At 44.9% G+C, this 25,430-nt stretch overlaps 1 protein-coding gene across 1 annotated transcript; it reads right to left on the bottom strand.

The window, feature by feature from the left end:
- Nucleotides 1-15,431: 15,431 nt before the first annotated feature.
- LOC123181082 (malate dehydrogenase, cytoplasmic) lies at nt 15,432-18,537 on the bottom strand. The gene is made up of 7 exons (XM_044593303.1): nt 18,326-18,537; nt 17,315-17,473; nt 17,037-17,212; nt 16,335-16,612; nt 16,110-16,245; nt 15,918-16,029; nt 15,432-15,772 (listed from the first exon to the last, which is right to left on the bottom strand). The coding sequence occupies exons 1-7, from the start codon at nt 18,369-18,371 to the stop codon at nt 15,678-15,680; spliced, it is 1,002 nt and encodes a 333-aa protein (XP_044449238.1). The 5' UTR covers nt 18,372-18,537; the 3' UTR covers nt 15,432-15,677.
- Nucleotides 18,538-25,430: the final 6,893 nt, after the last annotated feature.

The raw sequence follows: 25,430 nt of genomic DNA, 5'->3' as shown, positions 1-25,430 counted from the left end.
TAACCCACAAGTATAGGGGATGGCAACAGTTTTCGAGGGTAGAGTATTCAACCCAAATTTATAGATTTGACACACGGGTAGCCAAAGAATATTTGAAGGTATTAGCAGCTGAGTTGTCAATTCAACCACACCTGGAGATTAATTATCTACAGCAACGTGGTCAGTAGCAAAGTAATATGATAGTTTTGATAGTAGTGACAGCAGCAATAGTAACGGTAACAATGATAGCAGTAGTTTTGTAACAAGTGCAGTAGTAATGATAGCAGTGGTAACTTAGCAAGAACAATATAAGATAAATTCGTAGGAATTGGATCGGTGACTTGTTGGATGATATTCATCATGAGACAGTTATAACCTAGGGCGATACGGCACTAGCTCCAGTTCATCAATATCATGTAGGCATGTATTCCGTAAATAGTCATACGTTCTTATGGAAAGAACTTGCATGACATCTTTTGTCCTACCCTCCCGTGGCAGCGGGGTCCAATTGGAAACTAAGGGATATTAAGGCCTCCTTCTAATAGAGAACTGGAACAAAGCATTAACACACGGTGAATACATGAACTCCTCAAACTACGGTCATCACCGGGAGTGGTCCCGACTATTGTCACTCCGGGGTTGCCGGATCATAACACGTAGTAGGTGACTATAACTTGCAAGATCGGATCTAGAACATGGATATAATGGTGATAACATAAACGGTTCATATCTGAATTCATGGCACCCGGGCCCAAAGTGACAAGCATTAAGCATGGCAAAGTCATAGCAACATCAATACTAGAACATAGTGGATACTAGGGATCGACCCCTAACAAAACTAACTCGATTACATGATGAATCTCATCCAACTCCTCACCGACCAGCGAGCCTATGAAGGAATTACTCACTCCCTGTGGGGAGCATCATGGAATTGGCGATGGAGAAGGGTTTGTGATGACGAAGAATGAAGATCCCCCTCTCTGGAGCCCCAAACGGACTCCAGATCTGGCCTCCCGATGAAGAACAGGAGGTGACGGCGGCTCCGTCTCGTGGATCGCGATAATTCTTTCTCCCTGATTTTTTCTGAAAAAATAGGATTTTATAGAGTTGGTTTCAGGGTCTGCGGGGCCACCGGGTGGGGACAACCCACCTGGGTGCGTCAGGAGGGGGCGCGCCGTGGTGGGTTGTGCCCACCCAGGTGTCCCCCTCCGGTGGATCTTGGCTCCAGAAATTCTTATTTATTGTATAAAAAATCCTCGCAAGGTTTCGTTCCATTCCGAGAACTTTATTCTGCACAAAAACAACACCATGGTAGTTTTGCTGAAAACAGCGTTAGTTCGGGGTTAGTTTCATTCAAATCATGCAAATTAGAGTCCAAAACAAGAGGAAAAGCCTTAGGAAAAGTAGATACGTTGGAGACGTATCATACATGCAACAGCTAACCATAACAGTTTGAAAATTCATATTTGTGTACTTGTGTGCGAGTTAATGTCATGTGCAGTAAATTGGAAGGAATTTTCAAACATATTGGTGTCACGGCTTGGACACAAGCATCGAGTGCCATGGCATTTAAATTCGAAAAAAAATCAAAAATGATCAGAAATACATGAAACCTTGCTTGACGTAATGGCATGGCACCAAGATGTTGTGGGGAAAAAATTGGCGTGTTAGACGGAAGTTTGGACACACACCCCTCACAAACCGGAGCAAACTCACTAGAAGGCTCGTGGTTCTGAGAGGGAACAATGCATGTTTGATGATGAACCGGCGATAGCTTCCTCTTATGGCCTTCAAACTTTTTCTACTATTAATGTGCACTAATACAACTATAATGTTAACATTTGGAAATTATAAGGGTTCATTCGACCTTTTTAAGACATTTAAGTGATTTTCTAGCCATATAATGACCGTAATTCAAATTTGAACTACATGTACATGCAACAGCTAACCATAACGGTTTGAAAAATCATATTTGTGTACTTCTGTGTGAGTTAATGTCATGTGCGGTAAATCGGAAGGAATTTTCGAACATATTGGTGTCACAGCTTGGACACAAGCATCGATTGCCATGGCATTTAAATTCCAAAAAAATAAAAAAAGATCAGAAATACATGAAACCTTGTTAATGTAATGGCATGGCACCTAGATGTTGTGGAAAAAAATTGGCATGTTTGACGAAAGTTTGGACACACACCCCTCACAAACCGGAGCAACTCAAGAGAAGGCTCGTGGTTCCGAGAGGGAACAATGCATGTTTGATGATGAACCAGCAATAGCTTCCTCTTATAGCCTTCAAAAATTTTCTACCATTAACATGCACTAATACAACTGTCATGTTAAAATTTGGAAATTTTCAGGGGTCATTTGATGACTGTAATTCAAATTTGAACTCCATGTACATGCAACAGCTAATCATAACGGTTTGAAAAATCATATTTGTGTACTTGCATGCGAGTTAATTCCATGTGTAGTAATTTAGAAGGAAATTTCAAGCATATCGGTGTCACGGCTCGGACACAAGCATCAAGTGCCATGGTAACACAAAATAAGCATTCATGCCTTATATGAGTAAAGAAAATGTAAATATCTGGCAAGACAACCGGCCCCCACACGATTGGCATGCTATTTCGTGCCTCGAGGTTTGGAAGGTGAGTGGCGCGAGTTATTAATCAGACGCGGTTCTGTATTGGGAAACCGTCAGCAATTAAGTTCACACACAACTTTTGCCGCGGGATCGTGTGCAATTCAAACTAGAGTACTCGTAAATTCCAGCGACCGGCGTGTGTAATGTTCCCGTCGATCTAGATTTCGGACGCCAATAAATACTACCCTGCTCATGTTGTCCCACCTGCATTATCATCCTACATCCTCTCCTCGCCCCCCTCTCTCTCACAAATCTCTACCATGGCGCCGCTGATCTGCCCACGCGTAGACAAGGAGGCGCCGCCCCTCGAGGATGTTCAGTCGTAGAGCAGCGACGAGGAGGACCCCTATGGGCCGCCGGACGAGGTTGCACCGGAACCCCCAACTTTGGAGTGGTTTTGGGGCCAGTACAATCTTTGTCTATGGAAGTCGCTCCGCTGGCTGAGAAAGCCAGGCAAGTGGCATTCAAGAAGGAGATGACGGAGGAGGAAGCCAGGTGCCAGGCGGCCTGTGAAGCCCGTGATGCCACCTGGAAAAAGAGGCGGTAGAGCTTTGGGGGCGGGCGCGTCGGCGTGCAGAGGCGGTGTATGAAGACGGGTACTTTGCGAGAATGGTGAAAGGCGAAAGGCGCATCATCACTCCGTGGAGGTGGGTCAATAAGCTCCAGCGTGCCACCGATGAGGAATTCCAGTGGGTGCTAACTAAATGGCAAGATCGTTCGCACTTGTTCGCTAGCAAGAGGCAGATTGGTACGTCAAGCGATGTGAGGCGGAGGAGGCGGAGTACTGCCTCCGAGCTGGGAAGATGTCGCGCACCAGGGAGCTGTTGGTGAGGGGCTGCCGGAATACTGCACCCAGGAGGGATTATTAGTTTTAGTATTGTTCATTTTCAATTTTACGCATTGTACATAGTAGTTAAGTATCATCACGTATATGTCATGATATTATATATATTCTATGATGAACTAATGAACAATTATTATATATATTCTATTATGAATTTCATTTTTCTATCTATTTTTGTATACTAATTTGTATCTAGCTGTTATCATCCACATATACAATTGGAAAGCAAATATACATACATTGAAACAGGACATATAAGAACGGAAAACAGAGTACACATATTGAAACAGAGCAATAAAAATAGAGCAATATTATGATTGTTGTGAATACATAGCGATCCACGTCAAAATGACTCAACAAGATAAAATGCGTCCATGACTAGCAGCCCTTGCCTACAGTAGCTCTTGGATCTGCCTGAACTCGTGCGGGCGCTCGTCCAAGCGGTCGACCCGCTCGCGGAACATCTGGAGCACGATATCGAGCTCCAAGTTGGCTATTTCATCGGAGATCACTAGCTCGAGGGTGCGACGGCCATGTTCCTCTACTGCGCCCAGGTGGACACCTGGGCCAAGGAGGTGGTCGAGCCTAGCGACTAGCGTGTTGGCATCAAGCGGGCCGCGGACAAGGTGAATGGCGCGACCCATGCGAACATCACGAAGGGCGTCTGGTGCAAGTATGGCGTGGCCGGCCTCTGGTGCACGTATGACACGTACGGCCTCTGCCAACTCCTGGCGAGGAATGGGCGTACTAACGGGACGTGTACCCATCTATGACGCCCTGTCAACAGCAGGCAAGCGCCGATGGATCCACTCTTGTTGTGTGGCACGCCGCGCCTCTCGCTCTACGATGCTCCAACGGTCTCTCTGTGCGACGAACCACAGCCTATCGGTGTAGACGCGCCTAGCTTGCTCTGCGGCGCACCATCGATCATGTTGTGCGGCGAGCTGCAGCCTCTCGGTGCTAACATGCATATCTTGATCTGCGGCGCTGAAGCGTCATGCGTTAAGGTTCTGCTCAACCTAGCAATGATGCGCAGCACGACGTCGTCCATCACGTTGTTAGGAAGCGCCTCGGCCTCGACGAGCCGTGGCGCCTTCTCGTTTTCCTCCTCGGGGAGGTTGATGGCAGAGGCGGCGCTTCAGTGGGTTGTCAAGCTTGCAAAAGGTCGATGTGCTACAGGCTACACTTGCTACCTCGGTGCGTCGCGCGCCGCCTAGGTTTATACCCAATATCGCTGGGTGGCGGCAGGAAACCAGTGAGGAAATGGCAGGAAATGGTGGCGTGTTCATAAAACGCTATCAATTAATGCAAACTTAGCATAGAACAAACATCGAGCTAGTACGACGCGTGCGGGCACATTGCTCGCCCAGGGCTATCTAGAGTCAATAATCTAGTTCACATCGCCATGTGATTAACTCCCAAAGAGTACTAAGGTGTGATCATGTTTTGCTTGTGAGAGAAGTTAAGTCAACGGGTCTGTCACATTCAGATATATATGTATTTTGCAAATTTCTATGTCTACAATGATCTGCATAGAGATACTCTAGCTAATTGCTCTCACTTTCATACGTATCCAGATTGAGACTCAGAGTCATCCGAATCTGTGTCAAAGCTTGCAACAACGTCACCCTTTACGACGAACTCTTTATCACCTCCATAACCGAGAAATTTTCCTTAGTCCTCTTAGGTAACTAAGGATAATTTTGACCATTGTCCAGTGAACTACACCTGGATCACTATTGTACCCCCTTGCCAAACTCATGGCAAGGTACACAATAGGTTTGGTACACAGTATGGCATACTTTGTAGAACCTATAGCTGAGGCATAGGGAATGACTTTCATTCTCTCTCTATCTTCTGCCATGGTCGGGCTTTGAGTCTTACTCAACTTCACACCTTACAATACAGGCTAGAACTCCTTCTTTGACTGATCCATTTTGAACTCCTTCAAAATCTTGTCAAGGTATGTACTCGTTGAAAATCTTATCAAGCGTCTTGATCTATCTCTATAGATCTTGATGCCTAATATGTAAGCAGCTTCACCGAGATCTTTCATTGAAAAAATGTTATTTAAATATCCTTTTAGGCTATCCAGAAATTCTATATCATTTCCAATCAGCAATGTGTCATCCACATATAATATCGGAAATGCTACAGAGCTCCCACTTACTTTCTTGTAAATACAGACTTCACCATAAGTTTGTATAAAACCATATGCTTTGATCACCTCATCAAAGCGTATATTCTAACTCCGAGATGCTTGCACCAGTCCATAGATGGATCGCTGGAGCTTGCACACTTTATTAGCACCTTTAGGATCGACAAAACCTTCTAGTTGCATCATATACAACTCTTTTTTAAGAAATCCATTAAGGAATCCAGTTTTGACGTCCATATGCCAGATTTCATAATTATAAAATGCGGCAATTGCTAACATGATTTGGACACACTTAAGCATCGCTATGGGTGAAAAACTCCAATCGTAGTCAACTCCTTGAACTTGTTGAAAACCTTTCGCAACAAGTCGAGCTTTGTAGATAGTAACATTACCATCAGCGTCAGTCTTCTTCTTGAAGATCCATTTATTTTCTATGGCTTGCCAATCATTGGGCAAGTCCACCAAAGTCCATACTTTGTTCTCATACATGGATCCTATCTCAGATTTCATGGCCTCAAGCCATTTATCGGAATATGGGCTCATCATAGCTTCTTCATAGTTCGTAGGTTCACTGTTGTCCAACAATGACTACCAGGACAGGATTGCCGTACCACTCTGGTGTGAAATGTGTTCTGGTCGACCTACGACGTTCAGTAGTAACTTGATCTGAAGTTTCATGATCATCATCATTTGCTTCCTCTCTGGTTGGTGTAGGCACCACGGGAACGGCTTTTTCTGATGTACTACTTTCCAATTCGAGAGAAGGTACAATTACCTCATCAAGTTCTACTTTCCTCCCACTTACTTCTCTCGAGAGGAACTCCTTCTCTTGAAAGGACCCACTCTTAGCAACAAAGATTTTTCCTTTGGTTCTGTGGTGGAAGGTATACCCAATAGTTTCTTCCGGGTATCCTATGAAGACGCACTTCCCCGCTTTGTGTTCGAGCTTATCAGGCTGAAGCCTTTTTGACATAAGCGTCGCATCCCCAAACTTTTAAGAAATGACTGCTTAGGTTTCTTGCCAAACCACAGTTCATACGGTGTCATCTCAATGGATTTAGATGGTGCCCTATCTAACGTAAATGCGGCTGTCTCTAATGCATAACCCCAAAATGATAAAGGCAAATTGGTAAGAGACATCATAGAACGCACCATATCTAATAAAGTACAGTTATGACGTTCGGACACACCATTACGCTATGGTGTTCTAGGTGGCATGAGTTCTGAAACAATTCCACATTTTCTTAAATGAAGGTCAAACTCGTAACTCAAATATTCGTCTCTGCGATCAAATCATAGAAACTTTATTTTCTTATTACGATGATTCTCTACTTCACTCTGAAATTCTTTAAACTTTTCAGATGTTTCAGACTTGTGTTTCATCAAGTAGAGATAACCATACCTACTCAAATCATCTGTAAAGGTTAGAAAATAAAGATACCCGCCGCGTGCCTCAACACTCATTGGACCGTATACATCGGTATGTATTATTATTTCCAATAAGTCATTAGCTCGCTCCATTGTTCCGGAGAACAGAGTGTTAGTCATCTTGCCAATGAGGCATCGTTCGCAAGTATCTAATGATTCATAATCAAGTGATTCCAAAAGTCCATCCATATGGAGTTTCTTCATGCGCTTTACACCAATATGACCTAAACGGCAGTGCCACAAGTATGTTTGCACTATCATTATCAACTTTGCATCTTTTGGCATCAATATTATAAATATGTGTATCACTACGATCGAGATTCAATAAACCATTCACATTGGGTATATGACCATAGAAGGTGTTATTCATGTAAACAGAACAACAATTATTCCCTGAATTAAATGAATAACCGTATTGCATAAACACGTTCTAATCATATTCATGCTCAACGCAAACACCAAATAACATTTATTTAGGCTCAATACTAATCCCAAAGGTAGAGGGAGTGTGCGATGGCGATCATATCAATCTTGGGAACACTTCCAACACACATCATTACCTCGCCCTTAACTAGTCTTCGTTTATTCTGCAACTCCTGTTTCGAGTTACTAATCTCAGCAACTGAACGGGTATCAAATACCCAGGGGCTACTATGAATACTAGTAAGGCACACATCAATAACATGTATATCAAATATACCTTTGTTCACATTGCCATCCTTCTTATCTGCCAAGTATTTAGGGCAGTTCCGCTTCGAGTGACCATTCCCTTTGCAGTAGAAGCACTTAGTTTCAAGCTTAGATCCAGCTTTAGGCTTCTTCCCGGGAGTGGCAACTTGCTTGCCATTCCTCTTAAAGTTCCCTTTCTTTCCCTTGCCCTTTTTTCTTGAAACTACTGGTCTTGTTAACCATAAACACTTTATGCTCTTTCTTGATTTCTATCTTCGTTGATTTCAGTATCACGAAGAGCTCGGGAATCGTTTTCGTCATCCCTTGCATATTATAGTTCATCACGAAGTTCTAGTAGCTTGCCGATAGTGACTAGAGAACTCTTTCAATCACTATCTCAGACATTCCAGTACATGCTCACTGGCTGAGCTACTTGATTCAAGCGATTCTAGTACCCAGACATTCTGAGCACATGCTCACTGGCTGAGCTATTCTCCTCCATCTTGTAGGCAAAGTATATGTCGGAGGTCTCATACCTCTCGACATGGGCATTAGTCTGAAATACCAATTTCAGCTCTTGGAACATCTCATATGCTCCGTGTTGTTCAAAACATTTTCGAAGTCCCTGTTCTAAGCCGTAAAGCATGGCGCACTAAACTATTAAGTAGTCATCATATCAAGCTTGCCAAACGTTCATAACGTCTACATCTGCTCCTGCAATAGGTCTGTCACCTAGCGGTGCATCAAGGACATAATTCTTCTGTGCAGCAATGAGGATAATCCTCAGATCACGGACCCAGTCTACATCATTGCTACCATCATCTTTCAACTTAGTTTTCTCTAGGAACATATCAAAAATAGGGGAGCTATATCGCAAGCTATTGATCTACTACATAGATATGCAAAAACTATTAAGACTAAATTCATAAATTTAAGTTTAATTAATCAAATTACTAATGAACTCCCACTTAAATTAACACCCCTCAAGTTATCTAAGTGATACATGATCCAAATCAACAAACCCATGTCTGATCATCACGTGAGATGGGGTAGTCATCAATGGTGAACATCTCTATGTTGATCATATCTACTATATGGCTCATGTTCGACCTTTCAGTCTCCAGTGTTCCGATACCATGTCTGTACATGCTAGGCTCGTCAAGTTTAACCCATGTATTTTGCATGTGCAAACTGTCTTACACCCGTTGTATGTGAACGTAGAGTCTATCACACCCGATCATCACGTGGTGCTTCAAAACGATGAACTTTGGCAACGGTGCATGCTCAGGGAGAACACTTTTATCTTGAAATTTAGTGAAGGGTTCATCTTATAATGCTACCGTCGTTCTAAGCAAAATAAGATGCATAAAGGATAAAGATCACATGCAATCAAAATATGTGACATGATTTGGCCATCATCATCTTGTGCTTTTGATCTCCATCTCCAAAGCATCGTCATGATCTCCATGGTCACCGGTTCGACACCTTGATCTCCAACGTTGCGTCAGGATCGTCTCGCCAACTATTGCTTCTACAACTATTGCTAACGCATAGCAATAAAGTAAAGCAATTACATGGCGCTTGCATTTCATACAATAATTAAGAGACAACCCTAAGGCTCATGCCGGTTGTCGATATTACAAAACATGATCATCTCATACATCAGCATATATCACATCATATCTTGACCATATCACATCACAACATGCCCTGCAAAAATAAGTTAGACGTCCTCTACTTTGTTGTTGCAAGTTTTATGTAGCTGCTACGGGCTTGTAGCAAGAACCGTTCTTAACTACGCAAAAACCACAACGGTGATTTATCAAGTTTGTTGTTTTAACCTTCTTCAAGGACCGGCCATAGTCAAATTCGATTCAACTAAAGTCGGAGAAACAGACACCCGCCAGCCACATTTATGCAAAACTAGTTGCATGTCAATCGGTGGAACCGGTCTCATCTGCGTGGACATGTAAGGTTGGTCCGGGCCGCTTCATCCCACAATACCGCCGAATCAAAATAAGACGTTGGTGGTAAGCACTATGACTATCACCGCCCACAACTCTTTGTGTTCTACAGACACACTCTCCCCTCTCGTTGCTATGCATGTCAGTCGGAGTACTTGTGCATATCATCTATGCATAGACCTGACTTGGATGCCACTATTGGGAAACGTTGCATGGAAAACAAAAAAAATTCTACACACACGCAAGATATATCCATGGAGATGCATAGCAATGAGAGGGGAGAGTGTCTCTACGTACCCTTGTAGACCGTAAGCGGAAGCGTTTGTTAATGCGATTGATGTAGTCGAACTTCTTCGCGCTCCAACCGATCAAGTACCGAACGTATGGCACCTCCGCATTCAGCACACATTCAGCTCGGTGACGTCCTCCGCCTTCTTGATCCAGCAAGACGGCGAGGTAGTGGATAAGTTCCGGCAGCACGACGGCGTGGTGATGGCGATTGTGAAGTGATCTCCGCAGGGCTTCGCCTAAGCACTACGAAAATATGAACGAGGGTGTAAACGGTGGAGGGGGCGCCGCACACGGCTAAGCAAATGTTATGGTTGTGTTAAGCGCCCACCTCCCACATATATATAGGTGGGGAAGGAGGGACCAGCCAGGAGGCGCCCCCAAGTAGGCCAAATCCTACTTGGGTCAGGGTCCTTCCAAGTGGTGCCCCCCCCCCCCCCCCTTCCTTATTGGAGTGCGAGGGGAAGGATGGAGGAGCTGGCACCCCCCCTCCCCCCTCCTTTCTCTCCTGGGGAGAGAAAGGCGGGAGGGGCCACCCCTCCCCTTTCCTTCCCCTAGGTCAGGCCAGCCATGTAGAGGGGCGCACCAGCCCCCTAGCAGGCTGGTCTGCCCCCCCCCCTTTGGCCCATTAGGCCCATACACTTACCGGGGGTGTCCGGAACCCCTTCCGGTGACCCGATGACTACCCGGTGCACTCCAAAACTCTTCCGGTGTCCGAACACCATCGTCCTATATATCAATCTTTACCTCTTGACCATTTTGGGACTCCTCGTCATGTCCGTGATCTCATCTGGGACTCCAAAACATTCGGTCACCAAATCATATAACTCATATAACACTATATCATCAACGAATGTTAAGCGTGCGGACCCTACGGGTTCAAGAACTATGTAGACATGACCGAGACACCTCTCCGATCAATAACCAATAGCGGAACTTGGATGCCCATATTGGATCCTACATATTCTACGAAGATCTTTATCGGTCGAACCTTATGACAACATACGTAATTCCCTTTGTTCATCGATATGTTACTTGCCCGAGATTCGATCGTCAGTATCTTCATTCCTAGTTCAATCTCGTTACCGGCAAGTCTCTTTACTCGTTTCGTAATACATCATCTTGCAACTAACTCATTAGTCACTTTGCTTGCAAGGCTTCTTATGATGTGTATTACCGAGAGGGCCCAGAGATACCTCTTCGATACTCGGGGTGCCAATCCTAATCTTGATCTATGCCAACTCAACAAACACCTTCGGAGATACCTGTAGAGCATCTTTATGATCACCCAGTTACGTTGTGACGTTTGATAGCACATAAGGTATTCCTCCGGTACTCGGGAGTTGCGTAATCTCATAGTTGAAGGAATATGTATTTGACATTAAGAAAGCAATAGCAATAAACTGAACGATTAATGTGCTAAGTTAACAGATGGGTCTTGTCCATCACAACATTCTCCTAATGATGTGATCCCGTTATCAAATGACAACTCATGTCCATGGTTAGGAAACCTTAACCATCTTTGATCAACGAGCTAGTCTAGTAGAGGCTCACTAGGGACACGGTATATATATGTTTATGTATCCACACATGTATTTAAGTTTCCGGTCAATACAATTCTAGCATGAATGATAAACCTTTATCATGATTTAGGAAATATAATAATAACCATCTTATTATTGCCTCTAGGGCATATTTCCATCAAATGGAGTTTGGGGCAAGATGGTGGAGTTGAAGACCATAAAAATAAAGCAATCCCCGCAGGAAGGGTGGATTGGAAATCCAAGGCCACGGAGGAGATGGGAGAGGAAGATGACCCACTTACCAGAGGAGAACGGGTGATAGTGACATCGAAAGGGGGAACATATCCATTGCCCCAGAGAGAATTGATCTCCCCCTTTGTGACAACAGAAGGCTTCCAAAGCCCTAGGGACTTGACGGTGCCTGCCCCTTCGCGGTTGTGGCAGTTGCGGAACCCTCGCTAGCCCTCGAGTCGGCAAGGAGGATGAGAAGTTGGAAAGGGCTCAAAGATTTCACGCGTTGGATATCGAGGAAGACGAAGGCAAGGGGGTTGAGGGTGTAAAACCACAATGCTCGCCTTTCTTATACCTTTTATAACTGGCAGTCACCAGCCCAGCGCGGCGTGTTGCAGTAATCTCGCTAGTTCCCCAAGCGTCGTGTGTTAAGCGTGTGTGAGGAACGAGGAATTTGGTTGATCGTGTTGCTAAGAAACCGGCGCACGATCTCTATTGATTTTACATATCAATGAGCAGGGTCTCGAACTGCATTCACACGTCATGATGACCCTTGAGGCTGACCATACAACAGTGATAGGGGTGGTGATTCTTTAGTCCGGTCGGTTTGTCAGGGTTGGATCTAACACAAACCTTATCCTTGACCGAGAAAGCTTTGTTGCTAAGGGATCTATTCTTTTTATTATTGCTCAGACACTGAGACACCTCAGATGCCCGAGGTATGCGTCTCCTCGGCCAGAGAGACAAAACCAGTTGGGGGAGTATGCGCAAGATTGACCCAGTTTGCAAGACCGAAGACCGAAGAAACCCAGCAGTTCGGGGAACCAGGAGAGTCCTCGGCATGAAGACCGGTTCGGGGGCTACTGAAGGAGTCCTGGATTAGGGGGTCATAGGCTAGTCGAATAGCCACCCCTAGGATTGTGTTGAGGAACCCCCTAAGCCTGTCATTAATGGGCCTCAGTCGGGTCCTGAAGCATCTCGAAGATATCATCTAAAGACTTTGTGTGTACTCAAAGATATAAAAGTTGTCCTTGGCAAGCTTACCCTTAAGATGCAATCGACTATGTGCAAACCCTAGGTACCCCCGGTATCTATATAAACAGAGGGACTGGGGACATAGAGAGGACAACACATTGACATCAGATCTCGAGGTAGATCACTTGTACTTGGTACCCCATCCACAATCAATACAACAGAGTAGGATGTAGGGTTTTACCTCCTCGAGAGGGCCCAAACCTGGGTAAACACCATGTCCCATGTGTCCTCGTTACCATCTAGATAACACTACGAGATCGGGACCCTCTAACCGAGATCCATCGGTATTAGCTATGACACCATGGCCTGCGAGGCTGCGGGAGGAGACCAGGCCGAGGGCCATGTGCGAGGACGCCGAGGCCATAGGGAGGAGGCCGCGTGCATGGACAAGTGATGTTTAGAATCTCAATCATAGCTGATTTCCAAGAATCTGTAGCCCAAACAAAGGGGTCTTAATAGTATGGTTTTCCTCCAGCCCAAATAAAATAAAATCGCCGGAACACCGTCTTCGATCTTTTTCTTTTAGAGGGGAACCTAACCATCTTGTGCCACTTTCGAAATATAAATGTGTAGCTTAATCACAAGGTTAGACCATAAATTGTGTTGTCATCAACACCAAAATCACTTAAGGAGGGAAATGCCCTTTCAGAGGTGGTCTTGGAGCAACAATGCAGGTAATGTGATCTGATCGTTGATGAATGTTGGATGATGACGGGCGCTAGGGTTAAAGGTGTATATACAAGGGCTCTCCCAAAGCCTCCTACGTAGTTGTAGTTCTCTCCTTTGATCCAAGGGCTCTAGATTAGCCAAATTCAATCTCAATACCTCCCATGGTGGTCAAGAAAGTCATAGGAACAAACGGGGATGAAATCCACGAAGAATCACATCCGATCTAAGCGATTTCATGCTTTTCTGGGGTGGTACGACCCGGCGTGGTCGTACTTAGCGTCATCAAACGACGTGGACCCCTTTAGTAAAATGGGCATAACTTCTTCGTACAGACTCCAATTTTGACATTCTTGGCCTCATTGGAATCGCGTGAACGACGTTGATGCACCTATGGTATTAGATCTTCATTTTGAGCACTTTAGAAAAATATATCATTTTTTAGACTCCAATTGCGCAAGTCTGGTGCCTAGCTAGAAGTCCTCTGTGTTGAACCCCATCCTTAGTCTTTTCATCGTGCTTGGCCTATTGTTGCTTCAAAACACCTGTAGACAAAACAAAACAAAGGAAACTAATAAAAACTAAATAAAACCACAACCTACGCAAGGCTCATGATAAAAAGAGTAAAACCGATAATCATGCATAATGGACATGTATTGGTTCAACGGGACATGATATATGAAAATGGTATGCAATAAACGAGCTCTAAAAATGCTTATAAAATAGAGCCATGAACTATCATCGCAGCGTGGTTGTTTCCATCGAGCACTCTATTAAGTCACTGGCACATCGGTTGAGCTTAATTCAGCAATTTGCAATCATTGGGTAGGTTGTGTGGCTCAAGTAGATCATGGCAAAACTAATGAAATAACGGAGGACGGGCTGGTGACTACTTGTACAATTTATTTATAAATTGTTTGCACTCAGGTTGCTTATGTGAAATTATAAACTTGACAGCTCAGCTACATAGACGAGTTATACAGCTAGACGGAGCCAAAAATTATGGGCTTTTGTCATGTTCCATTCTTGGGTTTTGCTCCACAACAACGATAACTGGAGAGACGGGAACGATTATCCAATCCAACCAAAGGCTAAATCATCATCGGTTGCACAAGTGCACAACACTGACAATACCGATGATGATATTGATGAAGTCTCACTCCAATCATCATTGCAAATAGGCCACCCGGAAGGAGAGGTGAGAAAGATAAACAAATGAATGGAGAAACGATAATGATCAAGACTATGGATCATAGATGGACGATAGTTGGAGTCGGCGGCTCTCCTAAGCTTCCCAGCAAGCAATGGTAAGTTGGAGGAAACAAATAAACAAGGACTGGAGAAAACAAGGACTGGAGATGGTCCGAGGTTAAGGCACTGACGGAGGGCAAAGTGGCATGTGAGGAGGCAGCAACCGAAGAAAAGAAGTTGCTAGCCTGGCTTCCGTTGAATCTGACATCCTAATTGAAGGCGTTGCGGGATAAACAAAATGGAGCAAGACTATCGTGAGTAGAAACGGAAATTGGCAATGGCTCCTAGGTGTATATGCAGTGTGGATGGATGGATACAAAGGTGAAAATGGCAATGGTGATGTAGGAATGATTTTTTTCTATAATTATGATGTTCTCTCATATGTTTCATGTTTTTTAACTTGAATTAATTTAAATTTAAATTCCAAATCAAACTTCATAATTGTGTTTTGAAGTGATGTTCAATTATGTGTCCAAAATTACATTATTTAAATTATTATGGTAATAAAATAGTCTTGCATATGCCTATTATTAAAGAGACATGAAAAAACTGGTTTTAAGGGATATATTGTGAGAGTTTCTGGGGAGTTTTTATGTGACTTGTTTCTGGGGAGTTTTTATGTGACTTGTTTCTGGGGAATTATTAAGGGATATATTGCTTGCTGGAAATGCACACCTGAGAATCACCCCTGAATTGACACCCGGTATAACCAGTTTCTGGGGAGTTTTTATGTGACTTGTTGTAGATGCTCTAAGAGAAAAACAAGTTGATTCTAATCAGGTGTCAAATTGTTTCATCCTTCCAGCAAATGTACTGTCCTGTAAATCATCAGGCAAAAGGGGAGCTACAAGCCTCATTCATACACACTGGGAAAACCAGCGAAAAGGAGCATGCATCGCGATGTGCGGCTGTTCTGGGTGGAGACGAGAGTTTCTAAGGAGCGGAAGGTTTCATTTATTCAAAACATCAGAGGAGCAGCTGCCCTTCGAATGTGGATTTACGCGAGGCATGAGTAGGCCAGCGCCTTCTCCTCCGACAGCTCCTGGGCGGTGGCATCCATCTTCTTCCTCGAGAACTCATCGATCGGGAGCCCTGCAAGATGACATACAATAAATATTAGGCAAGTGGCTACAAATTAATGTGGTCACACATGTGCATGACGGACAAGTAGAAGCATGGGAAGAATATATGAACCAAAAAAACTGCCATGCGGTAAGAGTGTTGCATGGACACCCACCTTGAACAATTGTCCATTCACCACCACTGCACGTTACTGGGAAGGAGTAGATAAGACCAGCAGGCACACCGTATGAACCATCAGAGTACACACCCATGGAAACAAATGTTCCCTGTGATCCACGAACTCAGTGTTAAAAGGCTGCATGTAAATAAGCCAAATACCAAAAAGGACACAAGGACTGAAACAGACCTCGGCGGTTCCCAGAACCCAGTCACGGATGTGATCACAAGCTGAGCTGGCAGCAGAGAGAGCACTGGAGAGCTTCCTCGCTTTGATGATTGCAGCACCACGCTGCTGGACAGTGGCAATGAACTCCCCGTTTAGCCTGCGGAAAGAGGATAACACCATTATTAGATCCTATGAATGAAAATGGATCTGACAACAAAACTTAATATTTTCAGATTTCTCATTTACCATTCATCATCTTGAACAAGTTCACGAACAGGCTTCTCTCCACTGGAAGTCTTCACAGTGGCGTGGTTAACATCAGGGTACTGACTGGACGAGTGATTACCCCAGATAATAGCATTCTTCACGTCAGAAACTTGGACACCAAGTCTCTCAGAAATCTGACCGAGTGCCCTGTTGTGGTCTAGGCGGGTCAAACAACTGATGTTCTTCTCAGGGATAGATGGAGCAAACTCCTTCAGGATGAGAGCATTGGTGTTTGCTGGGTTGGCAACAACCAAAACCTACAAAAACAGCACAAAAATAAAGGAACACCATAACTGAGACTCAAGTTTGTCCCTAAATAAGTCCACACTATTTATGTATTTCTTAATGCGTCCAAATACAGATGTGAACAATAAAGAGGAGTGTCCGACTAATCTTACAAGTTAGGGGTGAGTCTATTTTACTATGGCCTTATGCCACATTCAGTACAAAATGCATCACCATGCTAAGGTTTGCCCTTCAATAAGCCAGTATTTTCTCGAGATACTTTTTAATGCATCAAAGGCACATGTGAAGATAAGAATGAATTGTCCAAGAAATGTTATAACTTGCTGAGTAGTCTATTTATATCATGGTCTTATCACCATCTAACTGAATGCATGTTGCCACTGACAAACATTGGTAAGACAAAAGGTACAGTCTATATAGCCAATTAATTCATACCTTGCAGTTGGGGGCTGCATGAGCTTCAAGAGCAGATGCTTGAGCTTTGTAGATTGAAACATTTTTCGTCATAACATCCTTCCTTTCCATTCCTTCCTTCCTGGGGAATCCACCAACCATAACCGCAACATTCACACCAGTGCAGGCCTCGACAACATCAGTTGTTGCAACAACTCCTATAGTGTACCAACAGAAGGTTTAAGCATCAGCAAAGATGATCGTCCAAAAAAAAGAGGTAATGCTGTCTAAAAGGAAACAAATTGAACAAATCAGCTTACCCTTGAGAAGTGGAAATGCGGCATCGATCAACTCCATCTTGACGCCTTTAAGAGCTTCAGCAGCAAATTCAATATCCAGCATATGCAGAATAACAGGCTGGTCTGCACCAAGCATAACTCCCCTGGCAATCATGGGAACAAGAGCATATCCGATTTGTCCTGGTCAACAAAGGAACAAGTCAGTTCATGCTACTTACTAAAATTACCAAGATTCTAGCACGCAAGAATTATTAGTTATTCATCCTAACTTAGCAAGATTCTAGCCATTTAATTTAAGCTACCGTGCTGTCCAATACACTTTCATGTGCTGCAATGAGGCGCCAAACAAGCCAATACACAAAGTAAAAACTGCCTAAGCAAAAATACAACCTTATTTACACGCATAGCACTGCTCTAAACCTCGTCAGGCAATATTATTATGACAACAAAAAGTAAATCGATCCTCTAAATCCAACCAAACTAGACCCACTCGTCTGGTGCAATACTCTCTCACTTATCGAATTAACAGCAGCAGTCAGTTCAGATCCCTAATCAGATCACGGTACTATCCCGAGATCTGCACCAAAGCCATGCAGCCAGACTAGAAGTTATCATATCATAACAAGCAAATCAGTTCAACAAGTGCACCAACTCCTTAGCGTCTATGCCATGTTAGAATATGTAAGATCAAGCGACTATTGGCAGGTCTACCCGCAAATCCTTACCAAAGCCCATCAGATCAGCCTATCAAATCGCGCAAACACCGCAACTTGGGCCAAATTACAGACAACGAACCAAGCTAGCAGTGAGCTCCCCCACTAGTCTGATCCGGCACTATTTGCCACTTTCACTTCAGTTCAACCCCTACCCGACCAGATCAAGACATGTAAGGTAAGATCTAACTAGCAAAGCACACTCAAAACCCCACTTGGAGTGGATCTTGACGACTTGGCCAGATCCGGGGCGACCAAGGCGAGATCGCATCGGATCGGAGACTGCACGGATCGGGGGGGCGGGGGGTCAACGCTGTACCTGCGGCGCCGGTGACGAGCACGCGCATCGGTTCCTTCGCCGCCATTGGAGCCGGGGGGTAGCTTCTGGACACGGGGATAGGGAGAGTGGTTTAGGAGGAGGCGACGACAACGGGAGAGATAGTGAGACGAGGCGAATGGGTGGCCGTTATTTAAGCTTGGTGGGATGGACTCCTCGCTACTGCAAACCTGTGTGCTACCGGGCTCATACCGTCATATGATAGCCAAAGCTTTCTTTAGTGGCAGACAGTGGGTCCGACATTAGTTTGGCCCGAATTGTCAGTGTGGTTGTCTGGGTTCCATTGCGTTCGTGGGGTCCAGGCAAAGTGACGCCGTGGGAGCGCCGGCCATGGCTTGGGCGATAAGATTTAGGAAAAGCAACGGAGAAGCTAACGGTGGGGGCCTTCCTTCCAGTTCGACATTTTTGCCAACTTGGCAAGTTATAATATACTCTGGTATCACCAAATATATGCTCAATTATATTCCCAGCATATATTACAGACTGTAGATGGCGTACAAGATGCTTTTGTTGCTAAAAACACATAGCCTGGTGTCTTGGTTAGCTTGGAGAAGGTGCCCCCCTTTGTCACCAACGCGATCGTAACAAACGGAGAAAGGGTGATCGAAAGCATCGTAGACGAGGAATTATAGTTAAAAAAAAGTAGCAATCAAAGGATGCATTCGATTATCTATTTGTTTTACCGGGGGCTTTTGACTATATGTGATATTATCAAATGTGGAAAACACTTTATTTCACGAGGCCTGGTTTTTATGGGTGATATGCTTTCGTAGGAGAGAAATTTTGTGTGTCCCGTTTAAGCACAATATTTTCTGTGTATAAGCACCACCAAAAAAATTTAAACAAAAAAATGAGATCCTTTGTATAACATAGTAGCAAGATGTATTTCTATAAAATTCTAAAACTCAATTTTGTCTACGCAACAAGATATAAAAAAGATAAAATTCACAATGAATCTTATACTCGAGAGAAAGAAAGTATGAACCTTCCATTCCATATGGAACTTCCACTTTTCTTACCTCGACTTATTAAGTGTTTTGAGTTGAATTTTCATGGCATGCTAGATTGAGGCGTAGATAGGATTTTTTTACCTAGGGTGCTCCAACTGAGACAAAAGAAAATACATGAAAAAAAATGCAAGCATATGAAGAAACTATGCCCTAGAGGCCATAATAAATGTTATTTAATTATTTTCATGTTTGTAATTAATGTTTATTTTTTGTGTTATAATTGCAATGGTTCTCGAGTCTGCAATATAAATGAGATGCAAAGGAAAAACTAGTTGCATATGTGGGATAATAAACACCAAGTAGTTTCCTAGCAGAGACGGCTCAATGAACCAAGGGGGACAAATTTTCCAGGAAATTTGTAGGTTACCTTCTCAAAATTTTCAAACTTGCGGGGGCATGGCTCCCCCTCGCCCATGGCTTTGTCACTGTTCCTAGTCTCACCTCTAAGACTAGCCCATGTGTTGCATGACGATCATGTTTTCCTGATGGGGCATAATTAAAGTAACAAGGATGTTTGCAACAATGGGAACACATTATTGGAAGAACGATGGTGTTGAACAGACCTAGTCTATTGATATATTATGAGATCATATCATCACTGAAGGGAATATGCCCTAGAGGCAATAATAAAGTTGTTATTTATATTTCCTTATATCATGATAAATGTTTATTATTCATGCTAGAAATGTATTAACCAGAAACTTAGTACATGTATGAATACACAGACAAAACAGTGTCCGTAGTATGCCTCTACTTGACTAGCTCGTTAATCAAAGATGGTTAAGTTTCCTGACCATAGATATGTGTTGTCATTTGATGAACGGGATCACATCATGTCACGACCGGTTTTTCAATAAAATAATTATTGAGAAACCAATCCCTGTTACGGACCAGCGAGGAAGAATTCCTTCTCACTGATAGACAATACATTGGTCACAGAAGAAAAATACCAGGAGTACTAAATATAATACAAGGTTGAGCAGAGACTGCCCAACAATTTATTACATGCACGCCGATAAAACAATACGGCGGATAGGGTGGCAAACTACTAACTCACGATAATAACGATGGTGGAGATATCATCGCGGGGCGAGTGATATGACTCCAGGAGACTACAGCTCTTCGAGCGTCGGAGAGAGGCCCGAGAAGACTTATTGCGGGTGGCGGAAGCGTAAACGATACAAGTGACCAATATCCGGGATCGCGCAGGACTGACTGGGACTCCTCTAGGCGTCGGACGCGCTATCAAACTCTTCATCCAAGAGATCGCCTTCGTCAACATCTGGCCAAATCAACAAGCCAGGTGAGTACTATGAAAGTACTCGCAAGACAGTTTGGACATAAGGTATAACAAATGCAAACATGAAGCACATGAGTAAGTTAACCAGTGCGATCAGACCCAGAGATAATAAATACTGGGTGCCAAGCGAGGGTCTGAATGACGCCTCGAGCGGAAGCTGCAGAATAGTAATACTGGTGCCAAACGAGTGTCTGAAAGACTCCTCGAGAGGAAAATGCGGAATAATAATACAGGTGCCAAACGAGTGTCTGAAAGACTCCTCGAGCGGAAAATGCAGAATAATAATAATGGTGCCAAACGAGTGTCTGAAAGACTCCTCGAGAGGAAAATGCAGAATAATAATGCCACAGTCGGGCGTCGGGGCGACACCACATAAAGGGCTTATAACAGAAAGTAAAGACAGTGCATGCCGTAGTCGGACGTCTGAGCGACATCACGTAAAGGGCTTATATCGAAAGTGAGAAACGAGTACACGCCCCGGTCGGACGTCTACGCGACGTCACAAAAAGGGCTTATATCACAACTCATTAATACCATAGCTCGGAGACATAAATTATCACAAGCATGAGACAACAAAATAAAGTTAGTCCATCAACTGGAATAACAATAAAATTGAATTTACCACTTGAGCTTGTTCACCGGGGCAAGTTTTCACACGGATAGATTTGGATGTAAGGTCTACATTACTGATCATGGATACGATGATTTGGAAAGAATTGACTCTGCAGAGTTTGTACTTAACCACAGCCAACGGATTTCAGTAGTCACGGGGACTAGTTCCGTCTACGGTGTTCTGGAAGGAACACGTCTAACCAGTACACACCCAATTTAACCATCCGAAGCCAGGGATCACCCTCGGCAACATTCAGGAAAAACCCTGAGTCGGGGAGGCTACAACCTCGCGTAGCATGGGATCAAATTTCTATACGCGCGCTATAAGGGGGTGCCCCCCCTCTCGGTCCCAACCAGAAACACCCATGCCCCCTGACCGAATGACTGGCTTTAATCCTGGGCCAAGGTACCATCATCCCGGCCTCTCTGTTTGGTGTGTACACGGAAAGAGGTTACCAACTTACTAAACCGTATCCTGGCAATGAGACATGTGGTAGCACGGAAAGGGGAAGGGACGATAACACGGCTCCAACCATGTTAACGTCGGAAAAGTCGGATGACACAAGGCTGGCATGCTACAACAGTACCACCTTGCTGCCCTTCATGTCACCAAATGATCAGGCCACCTCTCATCAGAGGTCATCACAACTTTGGAACATGCGGGAAAGATCGATAACGTGGCTCCAACCACGTTAACGTCGAAGGAAGTCGGATGACGCAAGGCTGGCATGCTACAACAGTACCACCTTGCTGCCCTTCATGTCACTACATGTTTAGGCCACCTCTCATCAGAGGTCATCGCAACTTCGGAACATCCGGGTCGTTGCCTTACAAGCAACGAGGTATTTATCAACACTCACATGCCACGCACAACTTTCACATGAACATGCAAAACATCTGCCATATCAAATGTTCAAACATGCTTGCCTGGTTCGGAGAAGTCGGAGTCTAGCTCGGCGAAGTTCGCGGCTCCGTCCCCTCTCCCGGAACCTACGACAATCACGAAACAGGGTACTAACGTGAAAACCAACACATGCACAGAAACTTTGCCAAATATTTTTCAAATAAATCCCATAAAAAACTAGACAAAATTTGGAGATTGACAGAAAAAGAATCACTCAAAAATACCTTTTCATTAAAAAGTTATAAAGGTTTCTGTCCAGGGACCTTTCTGTAATGAAACAGAAAAGTTCCAGGGTTTTAACTGAGAAAACAGAAAACGGTTCGTTTGGAAATGCGCAAGCGCAAGAGAGAAGACGTATTTTGCCCGAAGGCGCCAACAGAAAACGATTCGGGGAAATAAAACAGAGGCTGACACGCGGGGCCCGCATGTCAGGTTTGAAAGCTCGCCGGCGCCCGAAGACGGCGGTGGACGCCGGCGTCGAACCACGGCGAGTTAGGAGAAACGGAGGGTACCAAGAGCTTCACTGTCTTCTTCCGCGTCGGTGGGTGGTGGACTCGTCCAACGGGGAGCACCACGTCGACGGCGACACTATCTCCGGCGGGCGGCGGTTCGGGTGAGGTTGGGGAACTCCGGTGGAGGGCTGCAAAGTACGAATTGAGGCGCGGGTCAGAACGGGTGATGCAAGGAGAAGCTACTGGCAAGAGAATGGGGGTTGCGGAGCACACACGGGGGCGAATCGGGCTGGACCCCGTGGCGGATCGCGGCGGCCGGAGTCGAGGAAGGAGACCCCCTCACGGCTCTTCCAGTGGCTGGGCGTGCTCTAGGGGAAGTGTAGGGCTGGTGGGTGCTCGAGTTGAAGCTCGGGGCCCCTATTTATAGGCAGCTCGACGGGGTGGCCGTGAACGGAGAACCTCCGGCGAGCGATTACGGCGGAGCAGTGGGTTGGCAGGGGGTTTGAGCGGTCGAGAAGCATCAGTGGATGTTACTGGACTCGATTTGCAGCTGAACGTGGTTGGTCTTGGCGTAACGGCGTCTGTCCACGGTGAGGTGACCGCACGAGCTCAACGGCGGCAGAGAGCGCGCTCCGCGCCCTGGGGTTCACGACGAGAGCGGCAGCGCATTCGGGGGAGTGGACGGCCACGCGGCGGGCTCCGGTGGTTTGGGCGGTGCTGGGTGGAGTCGGCGGCGCCGTGTCTCCCGCTGGCGTCCGCAAAGCCGCCGCCGGCGTCGGTCACGGGGCGGCGCACCTTCTGTTGCTCGTCGCCGACGCCCGCAAGATGCCAGGCACTCGTGCGGTGCAGGAACGAGAGGGCGAGGACGAGGAGCAAGGCGACGTGATGACACTGGTGAGATCGATGTCATGTTCTGAAGAAAACGACAGTAGCCACTGAACTGAATCTCTGAAACTTCTGAACTTGACAATGACCATGCACTGCAGGTGTTCGACAGTAGGTTTTGGTAAAGAGATAAATTTTTCTGGAGCTGTAACTTGGTGAGATGATCACTCAAAGCACCCAGGGGCTGCATGAATTTACTTGGAATTTTTGGAGAGAGTTTTGAATGAATTTCACCAAATTTGGCAAATCTGGTCCAAACTTGCAGCTGATGTAGTTTGAAAATTTTGAACTGGAGACCAGTGGATCTTCATGGTTCCAGGTTGAGGGTTCAAAGGACTAGGAGGGGAAAGAAGTTTGGGGCCAAAAATCAAAACAGAAAGAGGAGTTCCTTTGTAAACCTCCAAGTGCTAGAAGAGAAGACAGAAATTTATTTGAATAGAATTTGAATGGAAATGATCACATGGGGAGGTTCAACTTGCTGGATTTGATGCAAATCATGATCCAAAGGTGAGGGAAAGGTTAGGAGAGAGCATTTGCACTAATGCCATGGCAAGAAGGAATAGTTGAAAGTGGCAAAGGACTTTCCAAAAGCCATAGTGCATAATTCAAGAAGATTTACCAAAGGTTATTTTCCCAAATGAAAACCATTTTGTCTTGAGCCCAAATGAAAAGCAAGAACTCCCAAGGTCAAAGGCAGATCTTGGGTGAATCCAAATAAAGTTTTTGCCATAAAGAAAAAATGTTTGAGAGTGAGAGTTCTCTTGAATTTTTTTTAAATCACTCCCCTCAAGTCAAATAAAACCTTTTGAAAAATCCAATAAAAACTTGGGTGTCACAACACCTACCCCCTTAGGAAAAATCTCGTCCTCGAGATTTCTGCTGATCCTCAAATAGATATGGATACTCTGCTCGGAGGAAATCCTCCCTTTCCCATGTGGCTTCATCCTCAGTGTGGTTGCTCCACTGGACCCTGAAAATTTTTGTCGTTTTCTGACGGGTCCTCCGTTCAGACTCTTCTACAATCTTTACTGGCCTTTCTCTGTAGGTGAGATCTGGTTGCATATCAATGTCCTCATGAGGTACATGTTTCTCCGGGTTACTCACACATTTCCTCAACTGCGAGACGTGGAATACGTCATGGACGTCTGACAGCTCTTTGGGCAGGTCTAGTTGGTAGGCTACCGTGCCTCTTCGTGCCTTCACACAAAATGGTCCAATAAATCTTGGGGCTAGTTTCCCCTTTATTTTGAAACGTTGCAGACCCCTCATAGGAGATACTCGGAGGTATACGGAATCACCAGGTTCAAAGCTGACCTCACGATGCTTCTGATCATAGTAGCTCTTTTGTCGGCTCTGTGCTGTCTTGAGTCTGTCCCTGATTTGTTTAACCTTTTCCTCGGCCTCCTTAAGCATATCTGGGCCGAAGATACGGCTGTCACCTGTTTCTGACCAATTCAATGGGGTACGACACCTCCGTCCGTACAATGCTTCAAAGGGTGCCATTTGCAAACTGGCTTGGTAACTGTTGTTGTACGCAAATTCGGCATAGGGCAAACTCTCTTCCCAACTGGATCCATAGGTCAGCACACAGGCTCTTAGCATATCCTCTAGGATTTGGTTTACATGTTCTGTTTGTCCATCTGTCTGAGGGTGGTATGCTGTACTGAAAGATAGTTGCGTGCCCAGAGCTTGTTGTAGGTGATCCCAAAATTTGGAGACGAATTGGGTGCCTCGGTCTGATATTATAGTCTTTGGGACTCCGTGCAAGCAAACTATACGGGAGAGATAGAGTTTTGCCAGTCTTTGTGTGGAGTAGGTAGTCTTTACGGGAATGAAGTGAGCAACCTTGGTTAGTCGGTCTGTGATGACCCAGATGGCGTCATTTCCCCGCTGTGATCGGGGTAATCCGACAATGAAGTCCATT

The sequence above is a fragment of the Triticum aestivum genome, chromosome 1D (genome assembly GCF_018294505.1).
Source record: "Triticum aestivum cultivar Chinese Spring chromosome 1D, IWGSC CS RefSeq v2.1, whole genome shotgun sequence".
In the NCBI taxonomy this organism is placed as follows: Eukaryota; Viridiplantae; Streptophyta; class Magnoliopsida; order Poales; family Poaceae; genus Triticum; species Triticum aestivum.
This window is presented reverse-complemented; position numbering and strand designations above follow the sequence as displayed.